Here is a 26,644-nt window from a genome sequence, read left to right as displayed (position 1 = left end):
AAGTCACACCTCCAATTAGGTTCATAAACCTTTCATAATTCATGCAAGTCTTAAATCACTCATAATCGCTGTACACATAAATCATTCATAATTCATGAATGTATTCCTGGAATGCAATGATGATTATTGAACAGCTGGTAGCATCCATGATGTGTTGAAAAGCTGATCATAGTTTATGACCCTTATGATTTACAACCAGTTTGACACAAACGGCACACTAACTGTCTCACTCCTAGCCTCTTTGACTAATTACCACGTGAAACAATGTGTCGACTGGCTTGCTAAGGTGTTCCTTCAAGCACATCACAGCTGCACGGACAGTTGCATCTCCGGTAAAAGTGAGATACTTTCCTAATATAGCACAGGCACACATATTTGATAATTTCCCATGGCACAGTATGATACACCTGTATGCCGCAGCACAGAGGTTGAAAAACATAGGATTAGACCGCTCAGATATAAGAAGGCTTGAGCTGATCTACTAGGTTGCTGTGACCTTCTCTGCTTTGGCGTATTCCTATCCAAAAGCACTCTAGCACACATTATTCAGTTTGAGTCAGTTACAAGCATTGAGTCTCACATAGGGACATGGAAAAGGCTGTGTCGCCCCCGTTCGCGACGGTATAAGACTATCCACTATCTTTGATAAGACTGACTTCTTCCTTGTTACTCTTTAAAAGACTCCACAGCTGTTTATTCAATCTTTTTGTCATCCAGTAAACAGTTATAAGAGAATATGCAGTCTCCTGGTTCTTATTTCTAAAATAGCAGATATTCAAGATAAAAGAACAAGGCTGAATCTCTGAAAAGAATTGGAATATCACGGGAATACACTGACAAAATAAAACCAATGTACTATTTTCTTCACATTTTGCATGTTATAATATTATTCAAAGCCTTTTTTGGGTGCATGCAAGGATGTCAAGCTGTTGCACCCAAACACATGCGAAAGGCAGTTGACGGGCCAAGCTCTGGTCTGGGCTGCAAATCCAGATGCTCGACTCATTTGTCAGTGTGATGATCAAGATTATTTGTAGTTTTCCCCTCCTGACGTGAGGCTGCTGCTGCTTATGTGAATGCTTAGCCAGGAACATTTCAGGGAGGTTGGAGCGGGGGAGGATTCCTCACCCCCTCCGTATCCCCCTTCCCTCCTTCCCCCCTCCTCTGATCCTGACGGCTCCTTTCTCTATATAAGGCTGTCATTGCTTCTCTGTCCAGAGTTACACATCCCGCATGCAAGCAACTCTCTTCACACGGGAATACAAGACCCTCAAGCAAGTGAATCGTGACAGAAGACAAGCAGAGGTGAGAAAACCTACTTTTTTGTTGCTGTTGTTGTTGCCTACCTCTACCGTGAGTCGTTTATTTTCTTCAGTTAGTCTAGTGCTGTTTCCAACTTTTTTTTACAACCAAAGCACCATTTTTTTTAAATGAAAAAATCTTTAAGCACACTGTGCGTTCGAACAATTAATTCCTGGAACCATTTTTTAATTTTCTTTAAAGATTAAATAATCATGGTGCTTGAATTGAGAGTATGATGTTTCATATGATCACGTGTTGTCTCTCTGGATCAGTATGTAATACAGGTTATTGATTTTGGTTAATAATATTGCTGCACATATTGATTTTACTGTATTTTTTTAAGTTTCACTTAATTATTTTGCTTTGTTTTTGACTTTACTACGGTTTGAACTTGTTTTTAAAGTCTTATTTGATTATTTTATTATTTTGCTGTGATCTTGTATTTCACTATATCTTGAACTTTTTTTAAAAAAATTATACTACATTAATTTGCGGTGATTTCTTAAGTTTTTCTGCGATTATGTAGTTTACTCCATTTGAACCTGTTTTTTAAGTCCCACTGTATTATTTTGCTGTAATTTTGGATTTTACTATATTTTCAAACCTGTTTTTAAGTTTGTTGTAACTTTGGAGTTTACCAAACTTTATCTGTTTTTTTTAAGTTTTACTTCATTAATAGGCCGTGATTTTGCATGTCAGGGTATTTTTAACCGGTTTGTTTAGTTTTATTTTATTTTTTGGCTGTAGTCTTAGGATTGCGGGGTTATCGATTTGTTTATATTACGTTGCTGTAATTTTGGATTTTGCAACATTTAACCGTTTTTTAAAATAGTTTTAAAAAATTATTTATCTATAATTGTGGATTTTACTATATTTTTTGTACCTGTTTTAACTTACCAGCAAAACTAAATGCATGTATTTTGCACTGACCTACTTAAAATGTATGATATAAAATGAGAAGTTGCTGCTTGGTTTTTGAAATAACAAGATAACTGATTTTAAATAATTGTATTCAATTCCCGTTAAAGAAAATGAAAAGGCATTGAATTGCCTAAAAGAAAATCCTGTCACATAATAAAGTGCAAGTAAAACTGCTGAAAATACTACAACTGAGTTCATTCTAGTTTTGTACTCTGAGAAAAGTGGATGGGTATGATGATAATCGCTTGTAGATGCTGGACTCAACACTCTCTCACTTTTTCTTTTTACATAATTATGGGTATTTAGCTTTAAATAGACAGGACACTGAATGGGGACAAGAAAACAAGAGAAGGGAGGAACTGATGATGACAATGATGATGGTTTGGTTGTCGGCGCAGTCTAATGAAACAGTCACAATCGCATATTAACCATATAAAAATAAAAAAATAATGGGAATTAAAATTCTCTCAAATAGTTAACTTCCACCTAATCTACTTCAGGGATGAATGCTTTGAATATCACACACAAAGTACGCGTTTATGAATTTAAATTGCGGAACAGTAGATAGTTAGCCATCTAGTGTTAGCAAATAAACATCAGCCAAAGTTCGGTTAGTGGCTGACAAAAACATGAAAGCAAGGGGACACAAGAATGTTTGTAGTAATAGCTCGGCAGAGCTTCCGTTTTGACAATGTCCTATATTTTCTTCCTTTTTGCGTGTAAAATGAAATATAAAGAGGCCGCGGTGTGCACGATTTCCCCCCAAATGAGAACCAGCTTCACACATCTCACCTCACCCGTCGTCATCAAAACATTGTTTTTTGTGAAAGCTTTTTGCAGTGTAATTTCTGCTTTCGTCTGAAACCGAATATGCAATTTTGGTAATTTTTCTTAGAAATAGTTTGGTGCTGAACATTCAATGCATCCCTAACACGTAATTCATTATTTTATGTGAATTCTTTCTACAGTGATTTGTTTTATTTAGCACAGAAGCATTTTTCCTATGATGCGCTTCAAGAACGCATGCATTTTTGCACATAAAGCCATACACGATTGACATACAATGTTGATTGACATGTTATTGAATTTGCAAAATAAATTAAATCTGGAATGATATATTAATAACCCCCACTACTGAATGATGCATGAACATCAAGTTTCTAAATGCATCATACTGAATTTTTTTTTCGAAAAGAATATAATAACAAAAACAGTTTACAGTGCCCGAATGTCTGAACTGTTTCCACCGAGAAAGGATCCACCTTCATTTTACGCATAAAACAACAAATCCATGTATATGTATATGTCAGATGAGTGTGGATTTATTTCAGTGTGAGTGCGCCATCTACAATAAATGAAGCACCCAAACTGCTGGAATTGAAGCAAAAATAATGATTCATTAAACATACTGATTGTATTTAAAAAACATATCCCCCAATGAATGCATATCCGAATAAGCAAACATAAGAAACCCACAAAAGAACTCTGCTATAAACATTGCAGATTTTAATGTGAAAAGAAAGGTTAATCAAATGAACGATAAGGCATCATCTGGCCCACCCGAGATCAGAAAGTCTCGATGCATCCCAGAGCTATACAGCTGTCAAAAGGTAGGGTGCGTCGTTTGAAGTGTGTTTAAACAGTTGAAAGTAAAATATTTCTTTATTAAGTGTGTTTTAACAATGCAAAATGTGTTTTTATCTTACTTTTATCAGAGTTGTTCGGGGAGTTACACATTAGATTCGAGGAATGTGGGCTGGTCAAGTGCTGGAAAAGTGAAGTCATGCTTGTCCCTTCACTTTTTTTTGATTGTTGCATGAAATGGTGAAAGTAATTAGAGGCTTTCTTCAAAGATGGTCTAATTCAAACCCAACTCCAAGAAAGATAAAAAAATAAGTTTAATCAAGCGTGTCCAAGAAATGCACATACTTGCAAACGACACGCATCATGATCGAGCTGATTAAGGCTACAAACATGACTTCAAGCCATCAGATGGTGGCAAAGTTTAACAAAGTGTCCAATTTTGTACAGCTCCTTTAAGTTTAAACCTCTGTAGCCACTCAGAATAAGGCGGCAAGACATCAATGGATTTTGAACATGCAAGGAGTACTAGTATGTGAGCTCTCAGATAAGAAAAATCCATTCTTTGCTAACGCCCTCCTTTGAGCCCCCTCTTTTCATTAAATCTTCAAGGTTACAAAAAACAGATCAGCCCTAAAGGGTCTGGAAATCAAATAACAGCAAAATGATCGGCCTATAGCGCTGATGATGCAAAAACAACAAACAACATTGAGTCAAAATAAAAAACTGCCATCCCATAAAATCTCCTTTGCTCTTGTTAAATACTAAAAAAATAGAACTTGTCGACATCCCTGGTTTACACACATGTAAAGGTCAACCCATCCCCTCCATTGAGTGATCTCAAAGGCAGTGAAGTTACAGTGTGCATCAATGTCTTCTCCCCCCGTCTGTCACTTGGGTCTAAAATTCAGGAGATTCGTGAGAAGGGCCCGGGCAGCAAAGACGCTCTCGCTGGGGTGTGAGCAGAGTTGGCAGGGTGTGGAGCCTGATGCCCGTTGCCCGGTTCGGTTGCCCCTGGCACGGCGTGTTGACATAGAGCCGGTGCCAGACCTCAAGCCGCCTCTCAACAGCCAAAGGGAAGGATGAGAAGAGATTCAAGGATAGAGAGCGAAGCGGGGCAGGCGCGAACTGCTGTTTATTTTCTTCTCGGTTCACACGGACCCGGTGCACCTTCCTCGCTTTATTTGAACAAGTCATCTCTCTTGTTGCACAATAAATCATTAGCGGCTGCAACATTAGTGTCAAATTGAGAGCCAAGGCTCAGCTGTGCCCACCCCCCCTAAAAAAACAATTGGCGGAAGGTTTTACTCATAATTGTTACAACTCATAAGCCTAGGTTAACCAGGTCGAAATGAATAGATATTAATAGATATTCTCTTTCATGGCAGATTACCAATTAATTCGAATAAAACATAATTATTAGAATTTTGAAAAATCCACTTAACACATTTCTTTACCATGATTAGAAGTTAGTTCCATACCAGACGATATTTGTGATTATTTTTCGTATTTAACCAAATTTAAACCTATTTCTATATAATTCAGGAATGTTTTAGTCAAATACTTACAATAGTCTCTATATTTTAGTATTCTAAAAATTCAAATCAGTCATTTTTTTCAATGAATGAAGTTTTCTTACTATTAGGAGGGCACTAAATAATACTCAATAAGTGAAAATCAGCACTATTTATTTTACATATTTTTATTTTTTTTAATATTTTGCACTTGAGTTAATGTTGCTGATCAGTTTGAATATACTGTTTTTTATTGATTTTATGTAAATACATTTTTCGTATGTAGTATGATGTGGTCAGTCAAAAATCTTTATAGTTAATGAATTTTTTATTTTTTTTATGTTATTTATTTATTTTTTAATATTTTCTGTGACAGTTGATAAAGCTATTCTTTGTTGTTTGTTGGTCCATATTTCGTTCTTTTTTTAGTCTCTTTTACGTACTAAATAAAACAATTTTATACACAAATTATACACGTTATATCGGATAGTTTTGTATTCTATATCTCTCTTTTTATTGTTTAACACAAGGATACTGCTGGAAACGTGAATTTCCTTACGGGGTTGAATAAAATATCTATCTATCTATCTATCTATCTATCTATCTATCTATCTATCTATCTATCTATCTATCTATCTATCTATCTATCTATCTATCTATCTATCTATCTATCTATCTATCTATCTATCTATCTATCTATCTATCTATCTATCTATCTATCTATCTATCTGTCTGTCTGTCTGTCTGTCTGTCTGTCTGTCTGTCTGTCTGTCTGTCTGTCTGTCTGTCTGTCTGTCTATCTATCTATCTATCTATCTATCTATCTATCTACTCTGGCGGGTTGTTTCTTTAGGGTGGATTTAGGGGGGCGAGTGGATTTCTTCTGGAGGGGGGCGTGGCAGAACCTAATTGAGATGCACTGTTTTAAATTACTTGATGTGGGAAGTTACAAGTGATTAAACTCAATCATCATTTTTACTAATAAGATGCTTAACTCTTCCTGTACTTGTGATGATAGGCAGTCCTTGAGTCATCAATGTTTCAGCATTTCCGGTTATCTCATTAAGACATTATTCACATATTTGTCATATTGCAGTAAAGCCAGAGGAAGTTTTCAGTGCATGAGATGTGAAATCAGTAAACTGTTGTAATCTGTAATCTCATAACAGGAAATACTCCTCCCTCCATGCAGGTTGTGTCAGGACCAGCTCATCTCGTGTATAAAAAACACACCCCTGTCATCCAACCTTGTAATGTCAACGATGGCCTTCATCCCTCTGCTCTCGATCCTCATTTTCTCCTGGCTCGGAGGCTCAGCGTCCCTTTTCCTGCCCGATTCCAAGGAGCTTCGGCAGCTGTTGAGCCACTATGAGGTTGCCCACAACGGCACGGCCCGAAACGGAAGCAGCGCAAGGACCAGACGTGCCATCCGTTGGTCGGACCGGGAGGAGATCCTTCAGCTGCACAACAAATTGAGAGGCTCGGTCTATCCCAGCGCCTCCAACATGGAATACATGGTGAGGGACGCCCACTCAGAAAAACTCATTGCGCTTTTGGGCAGTTCAGATACCTGACTAGACTTTGAAACACTGTGAATATTGTCATTGATGAAATGTACAGGGTATATATATCAGTGACATGCGGTGACAGGTGGTTGGTGCAAAGCAACCCCCCCGATAAAATGAGGAGAGTAATCGGTCAGCTTGTTTAAGTTAACTCAAACATAGGAGCATTTTGCTTACTTAAAACATTCCCCAAGTTGGAGTAGTTTTCTTGAAAAAAAAAAAAAAACCCATAAGGGTGGGGTAAGTATTTTGAGGTGTCCTTAAAAAGTTCAAAATTAAATGTTCTCTCTATTAAATATGTGTTAGCTGAGTTCAAAGAGCCTTTATATTTTATATATCTTCATCCCACCACTGCGTTTTTATGAATTTTACCCTCGGAGACCCGGCCACGGAGCGCCCTACACTGGGGGAAAGGAGGAAGGGTGCATAGGTGAGGAGGGGGAGGGGGTGATTTCACCCACGTGCTGACAGTTTTCTTTTATTACAGGATGAAAATGGTGCGAGTGAGAAAAGGACTGTTTCAACTACAGTCCAAATGCCAACCAAAACCCCCAAAATGATGAAAAAATAATATTCGTACGCGTCTAAGAATTTCACAAACTTGCAAGCGCAACAAAAGGAGCTTGACAGCGCTGCACTGATAATATCAGCCAGAAAATGGTGCCAGCAAGTAGAATATTTTGAGGTTTCTGTCACCACCTTTACTAATTGAGTGTTATTCTACGGACTACAAAATTGGGCCTTTTCTGTTCATAACTCCAATACAAGATAAATTTGTACAAAATACATGCTATAATCAATTGATAAGTAATCTCATCTCATCTCATCTCATTAGCTGCACTGCTTATCCTCAGTAAGGTCGCGGGGGTGCTGGAGTCCATCCCAGCAATCATCGGGCAGTGGGCAGGGGACACCCTGAACTGGTTGCCAGCCAATCGCAGGGCACATGGGGACCAGACAACTCACTCGCCCATTCACACCTAGGGACAATTTGGACCGGCCAATTCACCTGAAATGCATGTTTTTGGAATGTGGGAGGAAACCGGAGTGCCCGGAGGAAACCCACGCAAGCACGGGGAGAACATACAAACTCCGCACAGGAAGTCTTGAGCTGGATTTGAACCCACGCAGGAGGTTCCCATGACTTGAACTGTGCCGCACATGCGATAACCACTGCGCCGCTGCCCTGATAAGTAATCCTTCTTTATTAAAAAAAAAAAAGTCCATGCAATAAGGGAAAAAAAATACTGGATATTTTGACTTGCTGTTAGCTTGCTAATATATATATATATATATATATATATATATATATATATATATATATATATATATATATATATATATATATATATATATATACCACAGCCATATCCCCCTAGTGGGAGGTGGTTAGAGTCATATCTGACTCTTTTTGGGAAATTGATTCAGAGGAGGGGATTCCCAGCCACCTCGCTCAACCCAACTGAGGTGTTGGGAGTCATTAGGTGACCAAACCCCCCAATTCCAACCCCTAATGCTGAACGCCAAGCAGGGAGGCAACGGGTACCAATGTTTAAGTCTTAGGTATGACTCGGTCAAGGCTTGAACCACAACTTCCCAGTCTCGGGGCAGGCGCCATACCCCCAAGGCCATCGAGCTGGCTAAAATAATCAATAAATATATTGATTAAGGCAGAGAAGTGCGCCAATTCAGAATTCTTTGTCCAGCTAATTGAGAAAAATGTCAATACTCAACAGGTATAACCATTTTTCCTATTTCTATGACGACATGCCTCTCCTGATTACTAATTACAGGTCTATATGCTTTTTGGTTTAAACGAAAATGGATTCTCTCTTTAGCTGTGTCTTAACAAATGATTATCTCAATTATGGCATTATTCAAATTTGATAAATCTGTCAATAATTGTTGTTTTTTGTTGGAACTATTTTATATATTATTATTCCAAAAGGATCTAACATAATTGATAACTTTTCATATTTTTTATATTACCACTTGTATTTTAAGCATTGTTTTATATAAAAGGATAAATAATACAAGCAAAAGTATCTATTGCTTATATGATTTAATTTATTTACAGAATTTGAGAGATATTTCCAACAATTAGCAAAATGTTGACCAAAATTCTGTACGCTAGCTTGAAACATAAATAACCACGCTTTTACCACATTTGCACGGTGGTATTTGTCTGGAAACATACATTTTTAGGTATTGAGAATATTTAAAGGTTAAAAAAAAAAAGGAAAGAAAGAAAGGTTATTAAATGTGTGTTTCTATAGAAATATTATTTGTTTGTTGGTAATCTTGAAGTAGTCATAATTGTTTATATAGCATACTTCAGAAAACTGCATATTTTGTTATCATTTTGGAGAATTGAAACATCCCAACCATAATTCGGACCGCTGATCCTCAGTAGGGTCACGGGCGTGCTATCTTCGGGCAGTGGGCAGCGGACACAGAGAGAGACAACAATTCACTCGCTCATTCACATCTATGGAAAATTTGGACCAGCCAATCAACATGACATGCATGTTTTTGGAATATGGGAGGAAACCGGAGTGCCTGGAGGAAACCCACGCAGGCACAGGGAGAACATGCAAACTCCACACGGGGAGGTTACAGTAGCTGGACTTGAACCCTGAACCTCTGCACCGTGAGGCGCTAACCACCCATCCAACGTGTCGCCCGAGTCTTGAAACAGTGAAGAACAAAATGGCATTGACACAACCATATATTTTTTAAAGGTGCACCCCTAAAAAGTTGAAAGTAGAATATTTTCTCTGTTCAGTATGTGTTTACAATGCCCAGTTAAAAGGGCCTTTATTTTTTTCCCATGGTGCCTATATGCTTTTATCTTACTTTTAACCGAGCTGTTCAGCACTCACAACACATTAGAAAGCAGGAAAAGGGGCTGATGTGTTGGAGAGGGTTGCTCGTCCTTGTGGTTTTCTGCTGGTGTAGCATGAAATTGGTGAAAGTAAGAAAATGACTTTTTCAAATACAGTCCAAACGCCAACTCGAACCCCAAACAGATGAAATAAAAAGTTCATCTGAGTGCGTCTAAGAAATACATCACACGTCATATTCTGACCCAAAATAGGCATGAAAACAAAGTTTTTGTGTATTGTCGCAAATAAAAATTAACTGTAGCTTTTCGTTAAAATAATAACTTCATCCAATTTGCAATGTCAGAAAGTCAATTTTATTATTTGGTAATATTCAATAGATTATCATTATGTGACTGGATCATCACGCTGCTCTCAAGTGCTTGAATATCTTAAAAAGCTACAACGTACAGCCATTGTTTAAAAAAAAATCCTTTCTGTCTGCTGGAAACTTGCAGTCATGAGTACTAACTATTGCCAGTTTCTTTTTAATAAGCTGAACATTAATGCTGACTTTGTGCAGTCTACCTTCTTCATGCTGGAGAAGAGATGCGAGGGAGGGAGCTTAGTCGGGAAGGAGTTCTTGGTTGGAGCCTGCATGGCACAAAGAGCATTATTGTTGTTGGGACTCCTTGAAGGTTAGGCTGTGCACTGAGAAAGGTCTGTGTTTTCGTGTGAGCCCATCAAAAGACTGGAAATGTACTGAGGGGTTACTCCTTAAGAGGTTGAGTGAGGTCGCTGCCCTCGCTAAGGCGGAAAATCTTTTTAAGCGTTATTTGATATTCGTTTTAAAAAAATATACATACTAGCACCTTCTTTGTCCTCGCCGGCATTCAAACAGAACTGTAAACAGATGCTGCGTTTGTGGACAGATGTGGGACGACGAGCTGGAGAGATCGGCCACTCATTGGGCTGAAGTGTGCCAGTGGGATCACGGACCTCAGGACCTACTCATGTCCATCGGGCAGAACCTGGCAGTACACTGGGGCAGGTGAGACATTCTACATCTTTTGGACATTTTGTTTTGTTCTATTTGGAGCTGTTACTCAAATTAATAAGTCATTTTTACATGGAGATATTTTTGATTATACAGTAGTACCTTTTCTTACGAGCTCAATTCGTTCCAGGATCACGCTCGTAACTTTCCAGACACGAAATAATTCAAAAGTAGTTGGTTTCGGCTCTAATCCGGATCATAGCTGTCACTGGTTAGACGACAACGTCAATTTAGATTGCTAAAATATTTGCAAAATTTTAGAAAGTCCGGCTAGCATTTTGTAGGTGCCGCATTTTGTTTGTAAGGTTTCTTATCGCTTAACAGGGAGGATTTGCAATCATTAATAAGGGGATCAGTTAGAGGAGGTTGACAGGAGATTGAGAGACTGTTGATACGTAAGCACTTACTGTAAACTTAAAATTAAAGTTACTGTAACTTTAAGTCGACATACACACAAACATTTAATTTTGCCTGTAGTAGTATGCATGTGCAGACTGGACAAGCTGATCCTAACAGTGAGTGGTCACGAGCGGTGAGCGGTCACTAGTTGAAGCCTCTGAGACTTCTCCTGAACTGGATTTTCCATCTCATAGCGAGTTTTGTTAAAAACAACGTGTTTTGAGGTGATCTAATAAAGAGGTACCACTGTACTTATTTGAGTGTTGGTTTTGTTTTTTTTCAAATCTTGGTCAAATGGCATTTAAGGTCTGTTTACTAAAGTTGTCATTGAGGAAACCTTTGGAAGTACTCGTCACATCGTTATGAAATCTTATATAGTGTAAAAATCCCACTTGGTGCCTACATCCACACTTACCTTCAGTTTCAATGAAATGTTTCTATTGGACCGTAGTGACTCTTGACTGCTCTGTACTGTGTGTGTGTGTTTGGCACACTTTTGCACAGTACGGCTAACGACATCTGCCGGTAACTCATTTCACGTGGACAGTTACTGGCAATCACTAAAGTGTTGTCGACAGTTCCATCTGGCCAAGAGCTGGCGAGATTCTTGCCAATTGCAAGGTCTTCACCACTAGCCACCGTCATTTCCTTCTGCAATTTACGCTCTTTGCCAAAGGGCACCGTAAATCCAACCAAATTGTGCTAATTTGTGTTTTAAATGAGAAAACAACTCACTTAACAAAATGCAAATAAAAGTTCTGTATACATAATTTAATGTACAATAAAAATATGGGCTTTACTCCTGACCCAACATCCCAGACTGTAATACCTGTATACATAAACACACATTTCTTTGTGTAAGAAAAGATGGCAAAGCGTAGACTAAAAGAACTTAAAGGGACACTGTGTAATATTTGACCACCATCCACCTTGCAACTGTCCGGCTCGGAAAAAAAAAGAACAAGACATATTGTAAGGCGAATATGTTTTTATTACCACTAGAATGCGCTAAATAATACACATTTTCCCTGTATTAAAAACGCTGGTGTGTAAAAGAACTACAGTACAGAAGCACAAAGGGAAATGTAAGATAAAGAGTAAAATATCATACAGTTATAGGTAAAAAGAATGACTTAAATGACAATGAATGATTAAAACCCAGACTAAAAAAGTATATTTGGGCTCCTTTTAAGAATAACAAGGTTCTCTTGGACCTGATGCCCTTTGGTAGGCCGTTCCCTAGGCTAAATGCTGCCTCACAAAGGGTTAGGGTCCACACCCTGAGAACGGTTATGACACTGTTTCAAGAGGACCTTAAGTCACGTGCCTTAAGCTCCTCTTGGAACAATTTCTTAACTGTTAATAAAAGTAGGTCAGACAAACATAATTCGGGCCCCTCAAAATCTATTCTGAAACACACGGGGAACCAATGGAGAAATGTATAAACTGGTGTAATGTAAACTCGGCCTATATTCTTTTTGGTATATCTAGAGAGTAGGGAATTATACTAATCATAACAGCAGACTATTGTCGTCAGTGTTAACCATGAATAGAATATGTGGGGTCAGTCAATATATCATTGACAAGTCAGTAAACCCTCCAATTGAACTGTCGAGGGGGATTCCTGTACTAATACTGGATACACTAACACCATTTTTTTGTTGTTCATTTTAGCCATGTTGTGTAATGTCATGGGTTGGCTGTAGTGTTGTATGTTTGTCCACAGTAGGTCTCTGTGTTTGACCATATATCTCCATCACAGCAGGTGCCCTTCCAGGAATCTGCTCTCATTCTCACCCAGACGCTCATTCCTCCCCCTCCTCCTTCTTTTCTTCACATGCCAGCACACCCACGAAGGATTCCCTCCTTTCCGCTCTCTTTCCTCTCTCGCTTTCTGTCTGCCGTCATATTGCGCACTCAGCAAAACCTGAAATAATTACAATTACATTACTGATTTGTCAATTGCTGGGGCTTTGATCCGAGTCCTCCCCTTTTTTAATATAAATTCTTCAAGCTGCAGAAAGTAGGCAGTACTCAATTGGTATCTAAATCTGTTTGACCTTCTGTGTGCAGATACCGTTCTCCCGCCTTCCATGTTCAGGCCTGGTACGACGAAGTGAAAGATTACACCTATCCCTACCCTCACGAGTGCAACCCGTGGTGTCCTGAACGCTGCTCTGGGCCAATGTGCACCCACTACACCCAGGTGAGGAGACCAGAGGTGTTTAAAGAGGTCAATGGGATGTTCCAGTGTTGAGGGAAGGAGAATGGTGAAGTAATAATGTGAACTAAAACAGAGCATATCTTGTCTCTCATGTGAAACGGAAAGTTTTTTTTTTTTTATCAACACTATCTAATATGTAGTTAAAATATAAGCATTTTTGTTGGGCTGCAAGCAATTACCTCATCTTGGTTTCCTATATTTCTTTTTCAAGGTTACATTGTTCATTTATCTTACACAAAATATATACAAAATATGTATATTCACTTTATTTTTCATTTATTAGCATATTTGGTTTATTAGTATTTGAAAGTAATAAAGTTATTTTACTTAAATATTATAGTATCCGGATTAGGTTACTGATGACAGTTAACAAGTAACTGAATCGTATTACATTATTAAAGTAACCCTCCAAGCCCTAGATGCGACCCTAAAAGATTAAACCCCAAAAGTAATGTCAATCCAATCTCAACAGCCTACATTTTTTACTCTTAGGTCATCAGTTGCAACCTCTTTTTTGATGTTCACTGAGTGTATTTTGGAGAAAATCTGCCCTTCTACGGTTACTTTGAAGCTGGGATGTGTTTGTAGAACCATGCAAACTCCTCCTTCTGCCCCCCAAACTGAAATCTGACCAGGGCCATCTGGTAGTCATTCACACTCATCTTTTCTGAGCTTGACCTGGATTCTTCCAAAGATGCGACATTGAGGGGGCACTGCTTGAACTCATGTCCATGATCTTCTTTCCTTTCAGATCCAAGCATGCAAAAGATATATCCTAAAATTTTGTCTAGTGACTCTCAACTGCTGAGTCGGGACCCGAATGTGGGTTTCGGACCCCCTTTCAGTGGGCCGTGGGCCTTCGCCCTGGCAAAATAATGCTGAGAAGAAGAAAAAAAACAGTAATTACACAGGAGATGGCAATAATGCCCAGCTCGATCTCTAATATTTGTTCAGTCAATCTACACCGCCCCAGTTGTGTTTGAGAGGGACCACATCTCATTTTATAGTTTTATTAAATTTTCTACCCATAACAATCGGTCTCAAGAAAGATAGTGATAAGGGGAAGGAAAAGTGGAAAACAGTGACAACAATAATTAAGCTGAAAAAGGAAATAATTGCGAAATACAAAAAGTGTCTGCCATTCAAGCACTGTGTTAAGGTCGAGTAAATGGTTTAAAAAATATCAAATTTCTAGCTTTTTACTAGTATATTGATTGTTATTATCCACACAATTAACTAATTACTTTTTAGTATGTGTCTTATAAATACGTTTTAGGCGGGTCGTCAGAGTCGTGTCTTCACCATGTCATTGAAAAATGTCACGCCATGTCATGGTTGCAATGGCGCACAAATGACCGCGCCCGTGTCTGTCACGGTTGCCGTGGAGCCCGGTTGGCCCTGCCCATGGGGCGCCGGCTGCGGCTCGTTGGGAGATTAGATTTCTGTCTATATGAAGCTCAGCCCGTGCATTCATATAACGCACAAGATTAATTCTGTCGGCCCGTCAAACGAACTTCTGCCCCACAAGACGTGGGTTCTGACTCGGTCCTCTTTTGCTGTTGGTATTTCAAGTCCGGTATTGTTCCCGTTTATTTTTGTCCTGTTTAATTTCGGTTTCCAGTTTTGTTTCCGTCTGTTTTTGTCCTGTTTGTTGGTTTCTCCAGTTTTTTTCTCCTGTTTATTTTTGTTATCCTGATTCGTTATCGATCTCGTCGGTCTCTGGCTTCCCGTCTTTCCACGCCAGATCGGCTATCTAACATGCATGACTCCCCATTTCCCGTCAAATAAATGCTTGTGAGAGAACGTCACGCGATTGGGTCCTGATCCTGTTCTGGTTCATGACACGCCACATTTCATTAATAAGGTTAAATGCTTGGGACATTTCAAAATATACTCCTCACAGAAACATCACTATCAATCTGAAACAAGATACCTGAAAACTATAAATAAATAAATTTACTTTAACTTCGATGCAGATAGAAGCTAACTTCTTTATGGAACTAAATCACACGAGAATCTTTACGAGAGAGTACCGGTAATTGAAATCTTCTCGAGGTAAGAAAGGAGGAGGAATTTTGAGAACAAATCCAAAGATTTTGGTGAATAAAATAGGGTTACGGTTAAAATAGGGTTATATTCCTAAATGATGGTCCAATTTATGGGGTTATTGGTGTTTTTTAGCTGTAGATGCAGTACATGTTTAATAGTCCTAAAGTAGTTATCAAAGGTTGGATTTATTCAGACTGAAGGCGTAGGTGTAAAATGCACGCCCCGCTACTGATATTTTGTACCACTGGACATGAGAGTGAGTTGTCAGCCCTGACTCATTGCTCCCAGTGGCCTTGAAAAGTCTCTACCAGGGAAAAAAAGATTAACATTCCTAAAGAAGGAGCCCAGGCACACACATTTGAGGGAAAAGGAGGAAAAGTCAGAAGTTTTGAAACCTGCTGTGTCGTTTTTCCCTCAAAATACACATCATTCATCTTCCGCAGTTTCTCATTAAATAAGGTGTTATATTTTACCCTGGACGTTTCCGAGTAAGATATTAGAGACTGAAGGCTTTTCCATTTAGTGGACGAGGGGGATAGGGGTAATATCCTCGAGGGCAAAGCATTTTCACACCAGGCGGGCGTCTGCCAGGGGCATAAAAAGAGTCTGCGTCCCACTGGCCTCGTTAAACGTGACCGCATGTCTGCTCGCTTCCTCTGGAATGATCCATTGACCTAAATGCTGAGCGAGTAAAAACGGTGGCAGCCGGTTTTACCAATGAACCCACCTGGATGTGTCTTTTCATTCATCCAGAACTTCCAGCTTGCATTGGCACTTATTTCATTTTACTATTCGCAGGTGGTTTGGGCCACCACCACCAGAGTTGGCTGCGCTGTGCACATCTGTCCCAGGATGAACGTGTGGGGAGAAACATGGGAGAACGCTGTCTACCTCGTGTGCAACTACTCCCCAAAGTAAGACTCTAGATTCTAAAAGAAACCCTCTTGCTCTCTGCTTGCATTTTTCTTCCTTAAAGTCCTGGCAGCAAAACTCGATGTTCCTATCATGCTCGCAGCTGCCGGCTTGATCGCTGATATGAACGCTAAGTGACATTTTGGGGCCACCTGAATCCCTGCAGAAGTCAGAAAATAGAAAAAAAACATAATGAAGCATTCGGAAAGAAAAATAAGAGCTTGTTTCCATTCCAAATTGGGACAATGAAGGGTATTTTTATTAGCCTCTTAGGAGTGTTGACCGCAGGCAAACAGTGTTAAAGTCATTACAAGAGCTGAGGGCAAAGCAACGCTGGAAATTTAAACTCAAAACCGCAGCAAACATGTGTGCCATGTGTTCCTGCAGGGGCAACTGGATTGGGGAGGCTCCCTACAAAAACGGCCGCCCTTGTTCCCAATGCCCTCCCAGCTATGGAGGCGGATGCAGAAATAATTTGTGCTATAAAGGTGAGTATGTAGCAGTGTTGTTACATTGCAAATAGATATATAGAAATTCTCTAAGGCAGAGTTCCTTATTTTTTTTACCCAAATAAGTACTAATACTCAATATGTATTTAAATTGACATTGTGTATTATTTAGCACCACATAGTGGTAAAAAACATCTGCCCTCTAGCCACACTGATTGTTTCACTGGATGCTGGCTTCCTTTTTTTGTGCGTATAAAAAGCACAACAGATACATACTTATTGCCTTTGTTAAATTAACCTATAAACCGTGTCAGGCAAGAACCTTAAAGGGACATTGTTTATTATTTAGCGCCTTCAAGTGGTACAAAAAACCCCATCATTCATTAAAAAACAGTATCGATCTGAATACTAAACAAAAATTCATGCATGACGTCAGAATGATGGTGGCACTCATTTGTGGCTCCCTGGCGCCGTTTCAATGATGATGATGGAAAAATATGTGATTTCAATAGGACAGAACTGGAAGGAGAATGCAGTTTTTCATGACGTCAGAATGATGGCGGCAATTAGATAAAGATCCTCCATTGATCCATTATCTACCACTAATCTAAGGTCGGATCACGGGGCTAGCAGCCTCAGCAGGAAAGCCCAGCCATCCCTATATCCAGCCACTTTATCCAACTTGTGTGACAGAATCCCGAGAAGTTCACAGGCCACCCTAGAGGCGTAGTCTCTCCTGCATTTCCTGGGTCGTCCCAGGGGCCGTCTGGCGTTAAACATGCCTGGAACACCCCCCGAGGAAGGCGTCCAGGAGGCATGCTTTTTAGATGCCCGAGCCACCTCAGCTAGATCCTCTCAAAGTGGAGGAGCAGCAGCTCTACACTGAGTCCCTCCAGGATGCCCAAGCGTATCTCTAAGGGCGAGTTTCACTGAGGGAACTCGATTTAGCCGCTTGTATCCGGAATCTTGTTCTCTTGGTCATGACCCAAAGTTTGTGACCATAAGTAAGAATGTAGATCGATCGATAAATCGAGAGCTTTGCCTTTCAGCTTAGCTCCTTCTTCAACACGATGGACCGGTAAAGGGTCCGCATAACTGCAGATGCTGAACCGATCCGTTTGTCGATCTCCACTTGGGGCAGGATCTCATCCCTAACCCGGGAAGTGTGTGCCATCCTTTTCTGGCTGAGAACCGTGGTTTCAGATTTAGTACTGCTGACCTTCATCCCTTTCGCTTTACACTTAGCTTTGGATCACTCCAGTGAGAGCTGAAGATTACAGCTTGAGGAAGCCACAACACCATATCAGCTGCAACAAGCACAGATGCAATGCTGAGGTTCCCAAACAGGACCCCTTCCACGCCTTGGCTGCACCTAGAAATTCTGTCCATAAATATTAGGGACAGAATCAGTGACAAAAGGCAGCCTTGGCACAGTCCATCTCCAACTGGAAACAAATCCGACTTACCGCGAGCAATTCGAACCAAACTCTGGCACCAAGGTCATACAGGGACAGAATATCCCTGGTAAACTGTCCGGTACCCCATACTCCCGAAGCACCCTCCATAGGGCTCTCCTAGTAACATGGTCAAAGTCGACAAAACACATGTAGAATGTATTAGCAAAATCCTATGCATCCTCAGGGATCCTGCAGATATAAATGTGCATTTTTTTGATGAAAAGAAAAATTGCACGGTTGAGTTAGTTTTAGTCTCCATAGTTTGTATTCTCCCTTGTGTTTTGCAGCACTTGTTTTCGGTTGCACTCAACAATATAGCAACATCTAGTGGTCAAGCAATACACACTGTCTCTATAAAACTACCAAACAACTTACTTAAATAAAAGACTGCTAAATTACCGTGACCTGTCTTGACTGTCATGACTCTGCCTTCAATGTAAGACTCCCAGCGCACTGAGACGGAAGATATGAACGAAGTGGAAAAGCCTCAGGTGCCCATCGTACCTCGCACAACCGCTAAACCAAAACCCAAACCGTCCCCTCCAAGGAAGCCAATGTCCAGACCATCCACACCAAGCGGCCCGTCTGTAAGGAATCCGAGCAGCACCAACCTGGGTAAGTATATTACATTCCTTTAATATTATTATTCTGTTTTACCTTATTTTTCAACCTGTGATCATTTTTATTATGTTTTTATACAGTGCAAAGCATCAAGTGTGAGACCAGACTGAGAGACAAGTGCAGAGGAGTAACTTGCAACAGGTGTTAATGGTTTTACTTCCTTCAACTGTGACATAATTAATTATGTAAATTGACTTTGTTTTAATGCTTATAATAGTTTTGTATTTCCTGGATTTTCAATTACAAGTAAATGCTAAAACTACAAAATGCAGTGGCGAGTGGAAGGGGGGAGGGCACAAAGGGCCTCACGCTGCGCGGAAGTGCGACACGTAAAGCCTCTCTTTTGTTATTGAATTTAAGTTGACCAAGACTGTATAAATGGGGATGAACTAAAGGAATGACAGCTGGATAATAAATGAAAAAGTCAGCGAAAGAGAAGCTAGGCCCGAATACAATGTACCTATTGACATTTGAATCAGGTCGGGCTTGGGCACCAGATATCACCTCTTGGCCAAAAGTAGCGGACAAAACGTTTTACCGCTTGCGAAAGGCTTGCTGGCTACACAGTTGTCTGGCCTTTTGCTTTTAAATGAACACTACTATATATTTCCTTGTGCAGCTCGGTCTTTTCAAGTTTAACGGCTGTTGCCAAGATTGCTTTGGTAAATTACCACTCCATAGCCAATCATAATTTGGGACACCGGTGACGTTTGCGAAGGCCCGCTCCGAGGCTCTCAAATGCCATCTCTAAATCTAATTGGATAAACCAAAAGCTTTCTTGAAAACTAATTGTACGTTGTTTTCTCTTTAGGTATAAATGTCCTGGTAACTGCATGAATAGGAAAGGAAGAGTTTGGGGAACACTCTACTATGACGTGGTGAGTGCAGTAAAGAACAACACAACAATTTTGTTAAAGTCTAAATTAAGTCTTCTAATCACTTAATCAAATAGCAATCAAGTATTTGCCGTGCCGCCATTCACTTCGGTGCCATCGACAACAATGGAGGAACGGTCGACATCACAAGGATGGAAGCAAAGGTTCCTTTCTTTGTCAAAGCCACTAAAAATTCCATTGAGTCTTTCAGGTAAACCTTGATTTATGATGGCTACAATTTATTTCCCAACTCTAAGCATTTATTTGACTATGTTGTACAGTAAATACAGACAAGGAAATGCTTTCATGGTGGCCAAAGTACAAGGTGAGAGAAAAAAGATTGCATAAATATAAATGGCACCACCCATATGTACATCATTATGTATTTTGTGTATTAATCTGTTGCAGAAACCAATGTTGACTGCTACACAACAGTGGCTGAAATTTGCCCATTCAAAAAGCCAATCTCACACTGTCCAAGGTGCGTTGAAGTTTTCTGGAAAAAATAAAATAAAAATAAAAATATATATATATATATATATATATATATATATATATATATATATATATATATATATATATATATATATATATATATATATATATAAAGAGAGAGAGAGAGAGAGAAATTGTATTTTGGAGAATAACACAGACTTGAGAAGTCTAGTTGCTATTTATGATTTCCAATCTAAAGATGACCTACAGACCTTGATCCTTAAGCTTTAATGATTAATGCCAATTATTCCAAACATACAAGAAACAGTTAACCACACATCTTGACATGACTGTACTTTGACAGTAATATTCAATTGCTTCTTCAGAGTCTTCTGTCCATCGGACTGCAAGAGTCAACCATCCTATTGGTCACCAGTTATTGGAAGCAACATCTACACAGATGTGAGTAAAGACATTTTTAAAGACAAACATGTTGAAGGAATAAAGATTTTTTTCTCATATGTCTTAAATCAACATACTGGTCCTTAGAATATACGTATAAAAACAAGCACTGGATTGAGCAGTTTGAGGGTTTTATCATAATACAGAAAATAAAGCAGAATCTTCTGTGCCTGCGAGTGCAGAACTAGGCTGTAATGGTTTCAAAATAGCTGAAAATCGTTTATATACCAAAGGGGCCGAACACAAAGTTGGGGCAAAATTCCCAAGGCACCAGCTATGCACTAGTCCTTCGTCAGATTGAATCCTGTAGGTGATTTGACAAGACTCAAGACCTCCCTCCCAACAGTAAATCAGAACACCACTTAGAACAATGTAGAGACTGTACAACAGGGGTCTCTAACGTGGTGCCCACGGGCACCGGGGTTCCCAATAAAGATAACTGAGTTGTCCACAGATCTGTTCAGAAAATAGACCACCAGTGCTGGGTCACTGTGATTTTCTATTAGAAATTTTTGGGGGGGTGGACTGAGTTTTTTTTAACCCTACTTTCTATTAAGAACTTGGTTTTATTATAGTAATAACATTGATAACATGAGCAGTGTTTGATTTAGAAATGCATATCAAACTGGGTGTCCTTTGCGCTAATTAGACAATAGGTAGCTCTTGGCTTGGACACCCATGCTTTATAATGACCAGATATGTGGATATACTGTGGCAAAAAGTGAAAAAACAACAAATATATATTTATCTGTACATGAAAGTGTCACGTTATTGCAGTATATGACACTCAGTTTTCCAGGTAGAAAAACTACAAATTTGTACCTTGAAGTCAATGAATTGAATTCGCTGTTGACCTTGAGCAACTCCTACATTAGACTTGTTTTTTATTTAGATTTTTCGTTTGATTTTAAAAGCAGTTTTAATTAACAATGTATTATATTCATTATTATTTTTCATTATCTATAATAATTCAACCATGTGAAAACAAAGTTGTTAGGTTAAGGGTTTTGAAAACGAAAACGGAACGAAAATATAAATATAAAATCACATTTGCTTGTTCTTGATCACTTTACCATACAAGTCTATTTTCAAAAACATTTTGTTCGGATCAATTCTTGTGATTTTTTTACAAGGTGGTGTTTATTTTGTTTTACTCTTTGAGCATGGCAAGCAGATGGAGAACAAATCTGATGTCACATCGGATCCCCAGTCTTCTGCCTTAATACCCAATTTTTGTCAAATTTCAGACTTTTCAGTCCTGAAGGGGACACAATATAGAATGGCTCCAATTCCAGTTCTTGTATTCACTTATCTGTTCAGTACCACCTCTTCCTGACTGCTTCCTATACAGGGAAATGAAAGAATATTTTCAGGAAGACTAGTTTGTTCAAGACCACTGTAGGCTCTTGTAAGCCGTGTTGAAAGTAGATGGCTTGACTGTAAAATAGACTAAACACTGATGTGCAAAAATTCACGTCACCTTCCTGAGTCAGTGTGTTGAGTTAGCACTGGCACGTAACGTCTGCGTGACGTTTAATAAGCTCTCACCTTGCACAAACTTGGCCCCCAATGACGTAAAGCTCACTGCACATCACAGTTCCCAAGAGAAACCTGGACTGTCAGTGGCATTTACAGTCAACAGTAACAAACGCGGGATTGGGAGTGTCGAAAGACCCGCCGTCGGAAAGAAATATTAACCCATGGACAAGGTGCTAAACTGTACCCGCTTACTTTGAACAGAACTCCAGTATTTGCAAAGCGGCTATCCACGCAGGGGTGATCCCACCAGACGGGGGCTACGTTGATCTCCTGCCTCTGGACAAGAGAAAGAATTATGTTGGCGTACTAAAAAACGGCATCCAGTCAGAAAGGTAATATTTGTGTTTGTTACTTGGTCAACAACAACTTCAAAATGAAAATCTGTATAAAATACAGGTTTAAAAAAAAAAGGAAAAAAATGCATTCATATAACGCACCCAGACACAGCAGCTTCATCATTTGGTTGCCGTTGTATCTAAAAACGCTTCATCTCACTCTTCATAGATGACCTCTGCATTGACGGGCAGCATCCCCAGGGTGCCCCTAAAGACTCGTTGGCATGCTAATACTATCACTAATTACATTGTTTAGGGCTGAAGTGTGCGCCAAATCAGACTCCTTGCTCTCACTATTGTCCTCTGCTACGAGGCAAAACAACACGTTACATACATAGTGTATAGTATTAGTAATATTCGTAATATAATGTAAACAAATTCAGCGATTAAGAAAAATAAAAATCCAAGTTAAATAAGTAATAACTTTAACGCTGAACTAATATAAAAATATAATGTATTTTTAGTATTATATTTATATTATATTTATATTTACCTGTCCCCCCAACTGTATGTCACAGCACATCACTCAAAGGGTCAATGACCATATTAGAACTCACCTATATAAAAATGCAAAATATATTTTCATTTAATTCATCAGGAGTATTAGTTGGAGTAATCAATTCCAAAGATTTCCCAAAACTGATGTCCAAGTTCAGTTGATTATTAAGGCTTGTCACAGTTTTCTCTTTTTAAGTTCAACATCATACTTGCTGTCTGAATTGCGACACACATTTGGAACTGGGCTGAGAGAAACCGCTTTAGTGCGGTCAGACTCATCTTGGACACTGGAGGAGGCAAAAAAATCGAATCCAAGCCAATTTTGAAATCAAATCAAATATAATATTTGTGTTTTTCAGCACCGTGCTATCGTTTAGCCAAAAATGCATTGGATAAAGCTCAAAGTTGAGGTGTGTGTGAAAGAATCACATTTATACATCACTGCATTGCAGGATTTATGTGCGTTAAAAGCGCACCGCGGCTGGCTGCGGCCGCCGAAAACCGTAGGCGTGGGAGTCCTTTGCGGCCAGCCCTGTTGTAAGAGTAATGGTGTGGTTGGCTGTGTGAACGGGCCACACATGGGATCTTTGCTTACTTTATAGCCTGGCATTTCAGTTGAGTGTGCAAAGTGCTGAGTGCTTCCAAAAAACCCACCATCTTGACTACAATGAGCGTGTAAGGAAAACTCCCGCCCTGGTGAAATCGGGTTCGGCAGCCTCAGGTCGATAAAAGGCCAGAGTGGAGCTCCGTACTCCCTGCCAACAAGACTGCAGTACTATTGTATACACGAGTATTCGCAGCGCATTTGTTTTCACAAGACTGCAATGCTAACCACCTCCTAATCAATTCTTTCCTATGAAGGATAATTATGTGTGGCATGATATTAGGTGAACGGGTTTATCGTGATCATCGATAAATGTGCGGTCTTAAGACGAATTATGAATTTGTTCTTATAGCAAGACATCAGCAACTTTCTGTCAGTAACATGTCACAAAATGCCAAATGTTCTTGTTTTTTGTCACAGACCAGAAACAGACACAGGACCCAATAGCGCGCGTTTTCTCAGTTTTTATCAATAAATAGGAAGAGCAGGGCTTGCTTCCACGATCCGATGGTTGACGGACAAGGGGAGCAGGAGATGCGGAAGTGGCACATCCGTGTCTAGCGAGGAGGGTCGAAGACAGGCAGGAATTACAAGTCGTTAGCCGGGACTGTAAAGCAAGGGCGGTGTCAAGTTTGGAAACGAGGTCGGCAACAGGAGGCAGGCAGGTAGCGGGGCAAAACTGATAGGATAACGGGCAGGCCGAACGGGGCCGAGTCAGGTCCGTAAACAGGTTGGCAACGAGGATCAGGCAGGGAAAAACAGGGCAGGAACAGAGTCTGACGTAAGAGCTTGCCGACCTGGGAGCAACGGTTGGCATAACGATCTGACAGGGATCTCTTGGAAGTCAGGGGTTTAAAAGGAGTACGTCGGCCAATCAGCTGTCCGGGCTGTTGGCGCCAATTGAGCTGTTGCAGGTGCTCTGAATCGCCAATCATGACAGTTTTTATTTCACTTGCTCCAAAGAATTGCCATGAAACCTTCTGTCTCACTACAGCCCTTGCAAGTTATTAACTATAAACTTTGGTAGACACTCAAAATAAGGCGAGAAGAAATAAATAGATTTTAAACTTGTAAAGAGGACCGGAAAGAGATAAGAAAAATTCAATTCAATTTTATGTTTTCATGATGCCCATTGAGCTACAGCCTCACCTGCCTTCCCCCCTGCAGGTCACTGAAGGCCCATTCATTAACACCCAAGAAACAGGACAACAATATAACTTTCAAAAAAAAATAGCTTAGATGAGAAGTTGGTGATAAGTTTATTCTGTTTTTAACATTGGACAAATGCAAAGGAGACTTCATAGGATGCCAGTTCCTTATTTCGACTCAGTGTTTGTTGTTTTGACTATTGCATCGTTGTTGCTATCCCCCAATCATGTAGCTGTTCTTTGATACCCACACCCTTAAGGGCTGTTCTGTTTTTGTACCTTGAAGATGTAAAAAAAGAGGTGGCTCTGAGGAGAGCTTAAGGAAGAGATGGATTATTTTTTACCTGAAAGACCCTCTCCCGGCCCTCCTTGCACGTTCAAAATCCATTGATGTCTTCTCGCCTTAATTTGAGCGTCTACTAATGTTTAAACTAAACAGTTTGTCGCACAAAATTAAACTTAATAGTTGGTCAGACAAAATTGGCGTTTTAATTAATATTATTAATTAATACTTTTAATTCTTCAATTGACTTTTCTTTCAGCAAGAGCAACACAGACGGAGGCTCCTTTCGGGTTTTTGCTGTGAGGGAGTGAGGCGTCTGTCGGCAAAAATCAAATCACTTTCTCTCGGGGAACAGGAAGTCCTTGCAAGTTCCACACCACAATTTTGGCGGAAGGAGAGCCTCTCCAAGTAAATCAAGGAACTCCCGATTACCCACATAAAAAGACCCTCTGGGATGTTTCACGTGTGAATGTTGTAAATTATGATGCAGCTGGAGCTGTGTCTGAGTTTTTTTTTTGTTTACATTGGTGTTATTAATATTTTTTCATACGCAAGAATGTATACTGATCACACTTTATTTAATCAGCGTGTACATAATATATATTTTGTACAATGTGTTAAGATTTTTGGTCCTTTGAAAGACTTCCACACTCGTGCTCATGACTTGGCCCAAGAATGTTGGCAACATTTTGGTTGCGTTTAATGGCAATGGGTCACTTCTGCTTTTATTTCTTCTGCCTTTCTTTCCAACAAAAACAATGTTTGCGTTCCCCTACGCCGCCCAAGACAAATGAATGTGTCATTTCAGTGACAGAAGCATTTTATATGTTGACTTGGGAGCCGTCATTGGAAGTGTGGAATGTTTCACGTTCAAAAACGAAATCGCTATATGCACTTTTGTAGGATTCTATGCTTTCCTGCTTTTATTTGAGAAATGTCTTCAAAATAGTAAAAGTAAAAGCACAATTTGAAAAAAAAGGATCATGGTAAATTTTGTTAATCATGTTAAAGTGTGGCCACTAAGAAAAAAAAAATCTATGATATTTCATTATTCTACCTCAATTCAATCGCATTGCTTGGCACTCCAATCTTTATTTTAGCGTGCTTTTCAAGGGAAGTAAATAGAAGGCTTTGTAAAGTTATGGGAATTGTAAATAATGGTACCTTTTTTGCTGCAAAGGTCATGAATAGAATGTGTGAATGTTTTTTTTTTTATTGTTTTGGTAAATTCGTTTTTATACAGGCATATACACTATAAATTGTTTTGTACATTTTTTGCACATTTTGAAAATAAAATACAAATTCAAACTGCCATGCCTTGCTTCTTGTGGACATAACAGTTGAGTGAGCTTTAGGGGTGGGCAATACTGAGATTGTTGTTCTTGATCTGATCCAAGTAAATACAGTGTGGTATTGATCGATACTATTCTGATACTGTCATGATCATTGACTATTTGACCCCCCTTATTGACCACTAGAGGTTGCGGTATGGTGTAATGCAAATGAATACAAGTGCTACCAAAGCACAGTAATAAGTACGGAGACTCAAAGTGAGCAAATCACACAATTTTACTTTGGTCATCCTTTTTTGA

The 26,644-nt window shown here is 39.5% G+C and overlaps 1 protein-coding gene across 1 annotated transcript; it reads left to right on the top strand.

Annotated features, from left to right (window-relative positions):
* Positions 1–1,169: 1,169 nt before the first annotated feature.
* Positions 1,170–26,364, top strand: crispld2 (cysteine-rich secretory protein LCCL domain containing 2). The gene is made up of 15 exons (XM_088333272.1): positions 1,170–1,305; positions 6,511–6,835; positions 10,638–10,756; positions 13,235–13,367; positions 16,233–16,348; positions 16,734–16,834; positions 18,694–18,867; positions 18,954–19,014; positions 19,685–19,751; positions 19,826–19,959; positions 20,030–20,073; positions 20,157–20,229; positions 20,570–20,645; positions 22,386–22,516; positions 25,312–26,364. Exons 2-15 carry the CDS (start codon positions 6,572–6,574, stop codon positions 25,361–25,363), a joined length of 1,545 nt encoding a protein of 514 aa, XP_088189398.1. The 5' UTR covers positions 1,170–1,305; positions 6,511–6,571; the 3' UTR covers positions 25,364–26,364.
* The last annotated feature ends 280 nt before the right edge of the window (positions 26,365–26,644 follow it).

This window comes from Urocampus carinirostris, chromosome 4 (assembly GCF_059441175.1).
Source record: "Urocampus carinirostris isolate Australia breed hairy pipefish chromosome 4, RoL_Ucar_1.0, whole genome shotgun sequence".
Lineage (NCBI taxonomy): Eukaryota > Metazoa > Chordata > Actinopteri > Syngnathiformes > Syngnathidae > Urocampus > Urocampus carinirostris.
Note: the sequence above shows the minus strand (reverse complement) of the source record. Positions and strands in the feature narration are given on the sequence as shown.